This window comes from Podarcis bocagei (genome assembly GCF_964188305.1).
Source record: "Podarcis bocagei genome assembly, chromosome: 18".
Classification (NCBI taxonomy): domain Eukaryota; kingdom Metazoa; phylum Chordata; class Lepidosauria; order Squamata; family Lacertidae; genus Podarcis; species Podarcis bocagei.
The window spans coordinates 9,998,565-10,012,746 of record NC_138144.1 but is presented as its reverse complement, the minus strand read 5'-3'; the positions used below and the strand labels follow the sequence as shown (position 1 = coordinate 10,012,746).

The window sequence follows — 14,182 nt, the reverse complement described above, 5'->3', positions numbered from 1 at the left end:
CAGGAATCCACCCAGCACTCGTGGGAAAATGTGGTGTGATCTCTTAAAGAGTAATCAAATGAAACTTTTAACACGTGGGCATGCTGAAAGTCTGCAATTTTATCAGGACATGTTATTTGTTGTTTACTGTTGTAACAGCTACTTTCCCAGCTTACTGTACCATGAAAATAAATAAAACTTTTTTTAAAAAAATGCGCAATAAAATTGGGCCGATGATGCTCACCACTGCCATTTGCTAATAAATTAATACACAAACTTATTCACACACACACCCCTCACGGACAGCCCACCCACCCACTGCCCTGTGTGCAGCTACTCACTATGGTCCGATCGATAGTATGCAGGTAGTAAGAAACAGGTTTCCCAGTCCATGAGACAGACCCTTTGAGTGGTGACAGTTCTACGACTCTCATAATAGTGCCGATATCTTTTGGGGGAGGAGAAAGATGGGAGAGGGTTAAAGAGGAAACAGGAGCGCCAGCTGCGGAGCACATTTCAGAGTGACACCCCACCCTTCGTGCTGTTTCACTAGGGAACTCATTCCCGCAGGAGCCAGGGGTGGACAGCAACTTAGACGGCTTTCAAAGAGGACTGGGCAAATTGACGGAGGGGGAGAAGGCTGCCAAGCCACAATGGCCAGAAGCAGTAAGTGCTTCTGAATACCAGCTGTGGTAGAAGGCGAGAGAGCTCTATGGGCTGGGGTCCTGATTGCAGGATTCCCACAGGCGTCTCGCTGCAATAACAGGATGCTGGACAAGAATTGGCCTGATCCCGCAAGCTCTTCTTAGGTTCTTTTTTAAAAAAACAAAAGCCTGTTTCCGTACACCAAAGATCGGTCATCTCTAGGTGTGGCTGAGTAGAAGGTCAGGGGTGCTGTGATTTGAGACTCTTAACATAGGGCTTCCCAAACAAGGGTCTCCAGTTGTTTTGGGACTACAATTCCCATCATCCCTGACCACTGGTCTTGCTAGCTAGGGATGGTGGGAGTTGTAGTCCCAAAACAACTGGAGGCTCTGACAACATCTGGCAGAGGGATCAGAGACACACAGAAATTTCCTGTCCCGACCTAAGAATTAGCATTCGTTGCGGTATCATTCCCTCTTGAGAAGACGGAATGCCTTTTCTTAGAGCAGAGATGGGGAACCTACATCCCTCCAAGTATTGTCATTCTAGGAATGTCTCTATTTAGAACAGGCATCCCTTCCTGGAGATGACGGGAGTTCTGTTAGGATTTCACCCCTCCCTACGCTGCAGTTATAGGATTGTTGGATCACGTGTCTGTATGTAATGCATTTCAGCTGCTGATTGTTAGAGCTATATAAAAGGAAAGGGAGATACGCTCTTTGCTCCCTTCCTCCCACTGTTCTCTCACAGTGATGTTTCGTTTCAGCGTTCTCTCCGAGGAAGAGAGAGAAAGAGGAGCCATGTTTACTTTGTACTGTTGTGTTTGATTTCGTTGCAATAAATAAGGATTAGATGTTACACCCCAAAGCTAACGCTTCTATTTTGGACTCTGCTAGTCGTGTGCTCATGTCCCAGGAGGATATGGGTGGCACCAGTGTGACGGGAGACCGGAGTGATGAATCCCGGGCGACGCTGCACTGGGGGATGGCACAAGGGCCTCGGCGTCATCTCCCAACAAGCTCAAGCCCAGGGTCATCTGAGGGAGCAGGCATAACGGCTGCACACCTAGCTGCTCACGCTCAGTTCAAAACCTAACACACTTTTAAAACAGAGAGAGGTCTTACCACTCAAGTTTCGACTGTTTATTCTAAAGTTCAATGGTGCAAAAGGTTTCGAGGATACAATCTGGCCACCTGTCAGGGGAAAAAGCAGGAACAGAGCCCCCTCGTTAGTTACCCTAAAGCAGTGGACAGGGCACAGGTCAAGTTTGTGCCTTCTTATGTCAAAAAGGCAAGGCTTTAGGAATCTCTCCTTTCCCCCAATCATTGTTCCTTGCTAACGTAAAATCAAAAGGCACAGGCAAACAAAAGGCAGGGGACATAAATCAAAAGTAAACAAACCACAGAGAGAATGCATTTGGCCAAGAAACTGAAGAGTTGGCCCTCTCTCCCTGTGGTGCAGGAATAGGTGGACTCTGGCTATTGCAGAGGAAAGAACTCGCAATGACACATTTCCAGGACCTGAAAGATTTCCCTGCCATCGGGTGGGATTCCACTCCTTACGGGTCAATTTCAGATATGTGCCACACTCTCTTCCCCGGCTAAATTGCAAAACAAAAAAGGCCTTTCGTGCTGCATTGATTTTTCTACATTATCTGCTCTCTGTTAATTTCGGAAACACGGTATTGCTACTGTGCTCTGCACCTCTAATCATGTTTTCCCTCTTTCTTTTCCGCCTGCACTTTTGATTTCGTGTTAATAACCATTTTGACAATCTTACCATCAGGGAGGTTCACGGGTACTGCACGTAAACCGTATTAACTCTCCCCCCCCGACTCACCAAGTTGAACAGATGGTTTTATATGAACTGTGGGCATTAGGAGTTTGGCCTACCCACCCCAAATAACATCTGAAGTGATTTACAGGGCTCAAGAAAGCTTCCCTAATGGCTGCATATAAATTGTTTCCTTTTAGGTCACAGGTTAATTGCTCTTTATACCGAGGGCGGAGAAGGGCGGGCAGAGACCGGTGGCGTTCTGCAGCAGCGCCCCCTCAGCCTAGTGAACCATATTCACCAATTAAGTGTACTTGCGGTCTTTTTTAAAAACAACAACAGCACAGGTAAATACAGCGATACAGAGGACATGAACACTTGCCACATCTAAAGCTAGACCTTTTGTCTGAAGAGCTGAATGAGGGAGAGGAAGAGCAAAAAAGAGGAACAAAAAAACATGTGTGAAAGCGTTTAAGCAATAAATATTGGAGCAGCCGAACCACAGGCACACACATCAACATTCAGATCAGCCCTAGTAAACTGGGCCCAGCCCTAGCTGGCAAAATCTCACTGACCTGAGAGCAGTGTTTGAAATTAGCCAGGCGCCAGGCGCCTTTTGCCCCTGGCTTTCGACCACCTGCAACCAAGTGAACATGCCTGGGCGCCACAATGGTGCCTGGTATCTCCACCATCTGGAGGTGCATGCCTGGGGATCACTGGATCAGGATTGTAATTCCCCATCCTGTAGAATTCTACCCGTTGTATTTCATCTGCGCAATCAGAAATAATCTCTGGAACCAAAATGCTTTCTCTGTGCAGCCTGAGCTGGCACAGCCACCGCTAAGAGAGAGAGGATGGAACAGGCCAATAGATATGTGGACCGTCCCTGGATCAAGTGACTTTTCTTCTTCAAATTCTCAGAGCTCTTAACCTGGCTCAAGGTTGTCCTCTGAACTAGCCAGGTGCTTAACTGATAATCAATCACAGTCAGTCCTTCATTCGGAAAATAAGACTTTAGAGCCCTCTTGCCCCGAAAGGGGTAACTAGGCATTGAATTTTGGCAACTGTAATCTTGGTTTCAGGAGCCACTTGGCACCTAGCTTATTTATCAGAGTTTTCAACACTGTGTCAGAGGGAGATTTATTCTGGATGCCTCTCTGTATATAAAAAAAATGCCAGCCAAATGCAGCCTTCTGCTTTTTGTTACATCAATCTTCCTATACTATTCTGCCAGATGGGTTAATAGTCATCTTGGTTTTTTCAGTTGTATAGCTTTGGTATTTTTCTATTACTCGGTCATATCACTAGAGAGAAAAACATTGTCACAGATCTGCCAGAATGCGTAATATTGTGATATATGTACTTAGAAATTGGCATTTTTGGTTTTAATACAGGGTGAGTCTTTTCAAAGGGGCCCCGTGGAACATGCATAATAAGTACCCACAAGGCCTCTTTTAAAGGACTCACCCTGTATAAAATTCAGTTAAAAATTGCACATGCACACACAAAGAATTGGGCCCAAATCACCCAACTGGGGTGGAAGGAAAACCCCAAGACAAAGGGTGAGAACAAAGCTTTTGCCTGACACCTGTGGAAGAGAACTGCTCCCTGTGACAACACCCATGAGATCGAAGAAGCCTGGCAGGCTGAAACAAAAGCGCCTGGGAGGGAGTTTCACAGCCACAGGACTCATCAAGGCCGCCAGATCGCATTTCAAGAGCAGGTGTCAAGTCCTCATTTGTGGGCTGTTATAATTTTTACAAGGTGAGATCAACCTGAGCCAGTTTTCTGTTGAAGGACAAAGACAAGGACTGATAGCGGCTGTTTTAAGAGAGGGTGAAGGGAAGTGGCTGGCCACTGTGGGAACAGGATGAGGAGCTGAGAAGGATGTTGACAAGCTAGAAGGTGGGCAGAGGAGGGAGACCAAGATGATCAAGGGTCTGGAAACCAAGCCTTATGAAGAACAGTTGAAGGAGTTGGTACAATTAGCCTGGAAAAAGAAGAGACTGAGAGGGGATAGGATGGTCACCTTCAAACATATGAAGGTGGAATAAGCTTGCTTTCTGCTGCCAAACCAACAGATACAGATTGCAAGAAATGAGATTCCAGCTAAACAACTTCCTGGTGTTAACAACTGCTTGACAGTAGAACGGACTCCCTTGGAAGGTAGCAAACTCTCCTACAATGGAGGATTTTAAACAGAGCTTGAGTGGGATTCTTTAGCTGTGATTCCCAGATTGCAAGGGTCCCCGTTCATATATCTATGAGCTACAGCTCCCTGAGCTTCGGCTGTGCTGGCTGAAGGGAGCCAGCGTGCAGGAACATCTAGAAACACGACATCAGTTGCCCCTGCCGATATCCATTCTAGGAAGCCTGTTTATTGCGGGCAGAACAGCCACCTCCAACATACAAAGAACATACTCGTTGCTGCCACCACACAACTGAAAAAGCACAACTGTCATCCCAACAGTGGAGAGGCCAGTGGAGAGGACGCAACTCATTACCTTCCTTCATGTTTGCGAATCGCTCCTTCAGCTGATGATCCACCTCAGGTCCAAAGGCAAAGTTATTCACAAAAATAACACTGGAAGGTAAGAGGAGTTTTAGTAAAACATGGACACACACTGTCTTGTTTTCGCTGCAAGGGGTGGGGGGAAGGATGCATGTGTGTGTGTGTGTGTGTGCACGCGTACGCACACAGGCACGTGCACACACATGTACTTTTCTGGCAAGGCATAACATAGCTTTCAACTCTCATATGTGTTTCACTAAAGCCACCCCAGAAAATACAGGGGAACGTGTTCCACATTTGTAAAATAACTTAGAAGAAAAGACCAGCCACATGGAAATGCTAATGCAATTCAGCGGTGCTCCAAGCAACATGGTCTGGGTTTTTTAAAAGCATTAAATACGTCCCGGTCACACCAATCGAAGCCTGACACTTCCCATCCCCCTGGTTTTAGTACCTGAAAGCCCACTTCCTTCTCTACAGACCCTCTCTCAGGTGCCGAGATCGCAGAAGAGGCCCTCTTGGCAGCTCCACCTCCCTCAGAAGTTCAGGGGTGGTGGCTGCCCCGGCGGAGAGGGCTTTTCAGTGGTGGCCCCAAAGCTGTGGAACTCCTTCCCCACAGAGGTACATTAGCCTGGACACTGAGGTCCAGCTGCAAGGGCCTTCTGGCAGTTCCCTAACCCTAGGCGAGAAGTGAAGTTCCAAGCCACCAGGCAGAGGGCCTTCCCGGTGGTGGCACCCACTCTGTGGAATGCGCTCCCATCAGATGTCAATGAGACAAATGACTACACAACTTTTGGAAGACACCTGAAGGCAGCCCTGTATTGGGAAATGTTTAATGTTCAATGTTTTATTAAGTTTTCATATGTGTTGGAAGCCACTCAGAGTGCCTAGGGAAACCCAGCCAGGTGCACGGGGTATAAAATTATTGTTGTTGTTGTTGTTGTTGTTGTTGTTGTTGTTGGAACCTTCAGCACACAGCTTCTGGAGGAGTCACAGGTTTTTGCCCCCAGGCCTTTGACACCCGAAGTCCATATTTTTAGGACCCACATCTCTTTGTGGCCCCTGAGTTGTTCCAAACCGTTTTAACTGCTTTAACCTGCCCTGGGATATTAGGGTGAAGGACAGTTAAATAGCAACCACCACGGCCACCACTACCCAGGTGAGCCCCTGAGCAGGATGCCCTAAGCAACCCAGCACTCTCTCCTCGCAAAGAAATGAGACGGGGGCAATATCTAGCATCCAATGAATAAGAAGTGGGGGCAGGACAAGCAGGTGAACCCCATTCTGCGCCGGGGGGGGGGGTCCGTGTTAAAAGACAGAGCGCCGTACCTTGTGTTTGCGATCCTTTCCCGCCATTCTTCCGAGAGGAAGTCGCCTCTTTCCAGCTAAGAAGAGGAGAGAGAGAGAGAGAAAATGGAGTTTGACTTTCTTGTTTTAACTCAGCCAGCTTTACATCCCTGGCAAAATGCAGCCACGCTTGCTACCGTGCCCGAAGAGGGAGGCAGAGGGAACATCTTCCTAAGACCAGCCCGCAATACAGATTTCTGAATATATTTGGGCCACTGACAAGGCACTGAAATAAGGAGACCGAAAGGAAAAGTCACACCCCTCTTACTTTTTCCTACTTTTTGGTGCAGGGGGAATAGAGAGATCGGAACAGAAGGCATCACATACACAGGCTCCTATTAAACTGCTGTGTGTCTCCTCCCCTCCACCCAACCTTCCCCGTCTTGTTTCTCTGGTCGCAATGGTGGAAACATAATCTGCTTAGCGAGCAGCAAAGGAGAGGCACCATCTGCACCAGATATTTCCATCTTCCCAAGGCAAGGAGGGAGCCAAAAGACAGCAACTGGCTTGGAGGATATCCACCTCAAAGCTCCCTGTTTATGCAAATCCATGAGAATAAATCTGTGCCTCCGCAGAGGAATGTTCAAGGCGGCTGACTCTTCCGTGAAAAAAGCCACAAATCCATGTGCAATAATCAAAGAAAATGTTCTTTCCTGTATCGGCTAATTGTTGGAGGGGTCGCGATAAACTTGGCACATGTTATCATTCAATGTGGGAATGTATTTTGATGCAAGATTGCTGGAACTTAATGTTGGAAGAAATAATATTACTAAAGAAACTGCAACTTGCTGTCCAAAATTATAGCTACTGATTATTTTTGGTGATACAAATTGTAGGTATATGGTCAAAAGAATTGGTATTGTAATGGGTATGAGTTACTCATGCGTAAGCTGGTGCCTTTCTCGGTTAATTTGCCTTGTTAAACCTTTCTGACTGCACAGCCCCTTCTCATCGCGGCTGCCTCAGTCGCTGGCAGAATCCGTCAGTGGCCGTTTCTTGAACCTCTTCCAACATAAAAGTTGTTTGACACCCAGTCTCCTCCTCCTCTCACTGCGCGGGAGTCTTCTGCGCAGGGAAGGCGTGGGTAGCGGAGGACCTGGGCTCTCCTCACTGATGTCCAGTGAAGAGTCCTGGAGCCCTCGCTCCACTTCCCCCGTCTGGCTCCCTTTATCCCTGGTGTTGCGCTGATTGGCTTCCCCCTCTACTGAGCTTTTTCTCCCCCTGCTGCTGGGTCCTTCGCCAGCATCATCTGGGAGCCTCCCCTTCGCCTCTCGCTCCAATGTCAGTTCCCTGACAGGTATTAAACGGCTCAAGACCACAGGACCAGTAGGGCTGCCTCTTTCCATGGAAACCTGCCTGGACCCTGAGATCATCTCCTGATGCCCTCCTTTGTGTTCCTCCTCCATGAGAGATCCAGAGGGTGGCAACACGAGAACAGGGCCTTTTCTGTAGTGGCTCCCCTTTTGTGGAACGCTCTCCCCAGGGAGGCTCACCTGGCGCCTTCATTTTACAACTTTAGATGCCAGGCAAAAATGTTCCTCTTTAATGAGGACATCCAATGCCCTTTTAAAATGTGGGGGTTTGGGGGGGCCTTATTAGGTTGTTCTTGTTCTTGTTCTGTGTGTGTGTGTGTGTGTGTGTGTGTGTGTATATATATATATATATATATATTGTGATTTTATCTTGTGAACCGCGCTGAGACCTGCAGGCATATGGGGTGGTATACAAATTTATTTTTTTAAAAAAACAATTTAATAATAAACATGGTATTGGCAGCATGAATAGTAATTTCAACTCAAGTCAGAAACTGACTGTAAACCTCACATTAGGCGCTTGGTGCTGCTTACTCTGGAGCTATAACGGGAGAAAAATGCACATAATTTGAAAACCAGACTTTCCAGACGCTTTACATATGAACTCCTAAGCCCTTCTCCCTGACCACCAGCCATGCTGGCTGAAGTCTAGCAGCCCCTGCAGGGAAGTTGCCCATCCCTGGGGTCTAGAAAAAAAATAATCATAGAATTGTAAAGTTGGAAGGGACCCAAGGGTCATCTAGTCCAACCCCCCGCAATGCAGGAATCTCAGCTAAATATGAAGCATCCCTTGCTCTCAGGAGAGAATGCCTCTTCTAGACAGAGGGATCCCGCCATCTTTCGCAAGCGGGAGAAAAAGAATTAAGAAGCAGCCCTTTGAACTGAATCCAACCAGAATCCTGCAGGAGCCAATGAACCGTTCCAGGTGACACTGTTCCATATCAACTCCCCAAACTCCTGTTTCAGTGGAGATTTTCAATTCAGCTGGAATTTTCCAAACTTAGCCAGGAATCAAGTTCCCTTGCACACACCCTACCTCCCCACAACACAGGCAAGAGGGTCTACCCAGCAGAGACCGCAGAAGGAAATCACGTTTCATAGCAGGCAGGGGGTGTGACTCCGCCAAGAGAAAGTGGGGTCTGTGCAAAATACATTAAGAAAGAGCAAGGGCAGATTTCCAGCGGTCTATGGAGGTCCTATGGAGATGGGGGTTGAAAGGGAGGGAGTTTCGGAGTCCAAAATAAATCTGAAAAGAAAACCCTCCGTTTGCAGCAGAGGGGAAGTGTGGCCAGGATAGCTGGCTGTAACGTAACGCAGACATGGAAGGGAGAAAAATCCTGAACTCCGAGAGTCCTCTCTGAGCACGACACTTGGCTCACAAAGACCTGTTTGTTCTGCCTGGAAAAGCACACACAGCTATTTTTGAAATAATAATAATATTTCTTAGACACACACTCAAGAGCGGCAGGAACCCAAAGCTACGGAACGTGGCTCTGTTTCAAAGCTATGGAAGCCGTTGGAGGAGGGCTTGGGTATTTTGTTCCTCCTCTCTCTTTTTTTTTTCAAATATCTGAGCGGTAAAAAGTTCCCGCTTAGGAGGAAAAAAGAAGCGTTAAATCCGGAATGGCTTAATACCTGGCAGACCTTTTCTTTTTCCTTTTGCTGCAAAAGGAGCAGACGGTTAAAATTACCTCTTTTTTGCAGGGAGGGGAGAGGCAAATGGTACTGTGTACCCTTGAGTGCCCCCAGGAAAAAAGCACTGGACTCACACCCCAAAACCCACCAAGGTTTTTTTTTGGGGGGGGTGCAAGTGACTCCCAATTCCCATGCGGAAACTAACAACAAATTATCTGCACATTCCACAAAAAAATGCCAGCTTCAGCTTGGATTTCCCCCTCCAAGAAAAAGCTGTACCAATTTGGGAGGTTTGAACACCCTCAGTCAGGGGTCAGCAACCTAAGGCCCATGGGCCAAAAGCGGCACATGGACGTCGTTTGACCGGCCCACAAACCAAGGTTCCCGCTTGCGTGCTGCGCTAAAGTGGTACAGCGCAGTGCGGGAACTTGCTTCTGCGGCGCCGAAAATCGCGTCTGCACAGATGCCGAAAATTGTGTTTGCGCACGTGCCAAAAATCACGGGCACACATGCGATCCGGCACAGGCAAGATAAACCTTGCTGACCCCTGCCCTAAGTGGTGGTGAGCGACCTGCCACATCCTAACATGTCAAAGGCAGGAAGAGAAACTGGGGAGAAGTACGCAACCACCTTGAGCAATTGGGAGATAGGTAAAGGGACCCCTGACCATTAGGTTCAGTTGCGGACAACTCTGGGGTTGCAGTGCTCATCTCACTCTACTGGCCGAGGGAGCCGGCGTACAGCTTCCGGGTCATGTGGCCAGCATGACTAAGCCGCTTCTGGCGAACCAGAGCAGCGCATGAAAACGCCGCTTACCTTCCCGCCGGAGTGGTACCAATTTATCTACTTGCACTTTGACGTGCTTTCGAACTGCTAGGTTGGCAGGAGCAGGGACCGAGCAACGGGAGCTCACCCCGTCGCAGGGATTGGAACTGCCAACCTTCTGATCAGCAAGTCCTAGGCTCTGTGGTTTAGACCACAGCACCATCCGCGTCCTGGGGAATTGGGAGAATAGATGTGATATATTTGCTGTTGCTGCTGCTGCTGCTGCTGATAGGCTGAGATGATGTCCCTCTCCTCCTCCTGAATTTATCCCGCAAGTTCTCCCTCCCACATCCTCAAAGTCATTAAGCTAAGCAGCCGATTTTAATTTCCTCTTGCAAGATGTGCCATCTAATGCATATAAACACACACACACACACACACACACACACACACACACACACACACCATATTTGGTCATTAGAGAAACCGGGGGGGGGGGAGTGATAGGTGGGGAGCATTTCAGAGGAGAAAGGGCAGGGCAGGGGAGGTGAGGCAGAACGACCTCATTGCAGGAGCCATCCAGGAAACAAGCACTCAAGCGCTCCAATATCCCATAGGCTCTGCGTCATTAAGCTCCCCCCAGATACCTGGCCAGCATTCAGGAGGGGATACTTCCGAGTAGGAACCGCCAAGAAGTGGGGGGGAAGCACCATCTGTCAGCATTAATTGCCAACGAGAAGCTTTCAAGCCTTAACTCAATAATGGAAATGGGAGCAGAAATTCCCTAGGAATTTCTAGGGAGGAGTTGTTCAGGGGCTAGGCAGAGGCTGCTTGCCTTTAAGAAAGGAGCTCCTGAAGCTCTGAATTCGGGAAGCCCTGTTTAGGGAACTTTATAATGTTTAATGTTTTATTGTGCTTTTAATACTCTGGGAGTGGGAGCCGCCCAGAGTGGCTGGGAGCAACCTAGTCAGATGGGCAGCATACAATATAATAATAATAATTATAATAACAATAAGAATAATCATCTGAGGATCTGGAACTTAAAGGAAAAGCCTCTCTTGGACAAGCAGGAATCCAGAGGCTGAGCCAATCTTGCAGGGAGGGCTTCCTTCCCCAGCATGAGAATCAGAACCCCATTTCTTTTCGTTTTCTAAATGGATTTTATTGATGCCATCACCTACTATACACTTTGCAAAGCCTTTTCTCTTCCCTCTGCATGTGGAGACCTCTAAGGAATCGCAGCCAGATAGGCGGGGTATAAATAATAAAATTACTACTACTACTACTACAACCACATTTTGCATAGTGGCTCCTGAGATGCTGGTGGTAGAGTTTCCACCTTTGCTAGGATATGACTGGACGCCACTTTGAATCACAACGGCCGGCTGGACCTTGAATAACTGCACTGGTTTGTTTCTTAGAATTCCCCATTGACGATGGGTGCAAGGGTTCTAGTGACCTAGGGTGTGTGAGAGGTGGGAAACCTCGAGTCTGTGGGCTGGATGGGGCCCCCAAGCCCTCTCTACCTGGCCCTCAGGACTCATGTCCTCTCTCTGACCCTCTGCCACCACCCCCCCGAGTGCTTTTGCCTTCCTCTTGCTTGCCTGAAGGGAGAGGTGCATGTGTGGGACCTATGGCAGCTGCATGGACTAGGGCTCTGTCCACACCGTACATTTTTCAAGCACTGTAATACCACTTTAAACAGCCACTGCATTCCCCACCACCCGCCCAAGAACCAAACCCTCCAACATTTCTCTGATGAAAATAGGAAAGTTCTATTCTATTATTACTATTATTATTATTATTATTATTATCATTATCATTTTGCTATTTATACCCCTCCCATCTGACCTGGTTGCCCCAGACACTCTGGGCAGCTTCTGACGTATATAAATAAAATAAAAACATATTAAAACATCAAACTTTTTTAAAAAAACCTTCCCTATGCAGGGCTGCCTTCAGATAGCTCAGGGGTCACATTAACTCCATACCCTCCAACTTTTCTCCGATGAAAATAGGGACGTCCAAAGGAAAAGTGAGACATTCCGGAATCAAATCAGAAACCGGGACGGCTTCTATAAATCCAGGACTGTCCCTGGAAAGTAGGGACACTTGGAGGGTCTGCCAAAAGCGCTTTAGCAATCCATGCCTTTTCCCACGAAACTCTGGGAGGGGAAAAGGGATCGCCAAGCCACTTCAAGCCCCCTTAAAGGTAAAAGGTAAAGGTACCCCTGCCCGTACGGGCCAGTTGTGACCGACTCTAGGGTTGCGTGCTCATCTCGCTCAAGAGGCCGGGAGCCGGCGCTGTCTGGAGACACTTCCGGGTCACGTGGCCAGCGTGACGAAGCTGCTCCGGCGAGCCAGCACCAGCGCAGCACACGGAATGCCGTTTACCTTCCTGCCATAAAGCGGTACCTATTTATCTACTTGCACTTAGGGGTGCTTTCGAACTGCTAGGTGGGCAGGAGCTGGGACCGAACGATGGGAGCTCACCCTGCCGCGGGGATTCGAACCGCCGACCTTACAATCAGCAAGTCCTAGGCACTGAGGTTTTACCCACAGCGCCACCCGCGTCCCTCAAGCCCCCTTAGCAAACTACAGTTCCCAAAATTCTTTGAGGGAAGAAGCCATGACTGTTTACAGAGATATCATAGCACTTTAATGTATAGTGGGCATGTGGCCTAGGTGTAACCTTCCGCAGAAAAAGTCTGATAGGTGTCACATCTGTTTGTCCACCCATTGTGGCTCACCCACAACTGGCATGTCACCCCCCCCCCAAAGACCAAAAAAGGTTCTCTGCCCCTACACAAAGGTGTAGCATCTGAAAACCCCACACCAAAACAGAGGGGGAAGGAGGGTGATTTGCAACAGGGTTTGGCGGGAGGTAATGTTTGCGGTTCCGTTTCAACTCACTGTGTAATCTGCATGTTTTTTCCCATACCATTTCATCCACTTTCTGAATTCTTTGTCCATCGTCTGGAAAGGCAGGCAGCCGGGAGGAGAGAAGAAGGGAGGAGAAAGCAGGTGTGCTGTTAGTAGTAAATTGGATAGTGACCCGTTTCCAGCAACCTGGGGGAACACAGCAACTGCGGCAGAGATCATTAACCACCAAGGACTTGCCCCAGCAGAGAACATATTTTTTTATAATTATCCTGTGTTGTATTGACTGCATTTGGTGCTGTTTTCACCTGTACTGCTTGTGGCACACGGCCCAGATATTTTACACAATGGAAAGAAATCTGAATATATATTTTTATCAATTCGCAGCTGCTGCTGCTGCTGGAGGCCCTATTGTATCAAGGCAGAATTTAAAGCACCAGATTGCAGGCTTGGGGTATCTACATGTGCACCAAATGGCTGAAGTAGCACCTTTTCTACAGGCTGTAAAAGGAAAGACGTCAGGTTCTCCCAGTGCAGATTTCTTTCAGATTCTTTAAAACGAGCCTGCACACCCCTCAAGTCTAGATTTCTCTACATTGCACTTGGCTTCTAATCATAGCTGTCAACTTTTCCCTTTTCTTGTGAGGGATCCTACTCAGAATAAGGGAATCTCCCTTAAAAAAGGGGAAAGTTGACAGCTATGCTTCTAATGTAGGTCACAGGATGCTCCCCCTTTCTAACCACACAAACACACACGAGCTACGTACCTCCGCATATTTGGCCGGAATATCTGCTTTCTCCACGCCATAGTGATGCTTGCAGTTTGTGGCTGCTGCTACCTGAAGAACGACTTGGCCCACACCTGAGACAAGGAGAGGAGAGGAGACAGGTAGAAACGGAGCAGAATCGACTATACCCTTCCAGTAAAGGGACCCCTGACCATTAGGTCCAGTTGTGACCGACTCTTGGGTTACGACACTCATCTGGCTTTATTGGCCGAGGGAGCCGGCCTACAGCTTCCAGGTCATGTGGCCAGCAGGACTAAGCCAATTCTGGAGAACCAGAGCAGCGCACGGAAACGCCGTTTATCTTCCCGACAGAGTGGTACCCATTTATCTACTTGCACTTTAACGTGCTTTCGAACTGCTAGGTTGGCAGGAGCAGGGACTGAGCAATGGGAGCTCATTCTGTCGCAGGGATTTGAACCGCTGACATTCTGATCGGCAAGTCCTAGGCTCTGTGGTTTAACCCACAGCGCCACCCACATCCCTTCCAGAGTGAATGCTAAATACGCCCACTTCTCCCTCCCAATTCTGCTGGTCATTAGTGGAAA

The 14,182-nt window shown here is 48.2% G+C and overlaps 1 protein-coding gene across 5 annotated transcripts in view; it reads right to left on the bottom strand.

Moving 5' to 3' along the window:
- DOT1L (DOT1 like histone lysine methyltransferase) overlaps positions 1–14,182 on the bottom strand; it is a 76,020-nt gene that overhangs the window by 36,733 nt on the left and 25,105 nt on the right. For all 5 annotated transcript variants that reach the window (XM_081177579.1, XM_081177577.1, XM_081177578.1 and 2 more), the window contains exons 6-11: positions 13,617–13,711; positions 12,883–12,945; positions 6,239–6,294; positions 4,902–4,981; positions 1,749–1,817; positions 321–427 (exon numbers count right to left, since the gene is read on the bottom strand). In XM_081177579.1, the coding sequence (XP_081033705.1) occupies positions 321–427; positions 1,749–1,817; positions 4,902–4,981; positions 6,239–6,294; positions 12,883–12,945; positions 13,617–13,711 (470 nt within the window). The remainder of the gene's footprint in view (positions 1–320; positions 428–1,748; positions 1,818–4,901; positions 4,982–6,238; positions 6,295–12,882; positions 12,946–13,616; positions 13,712–14,182) is intronic.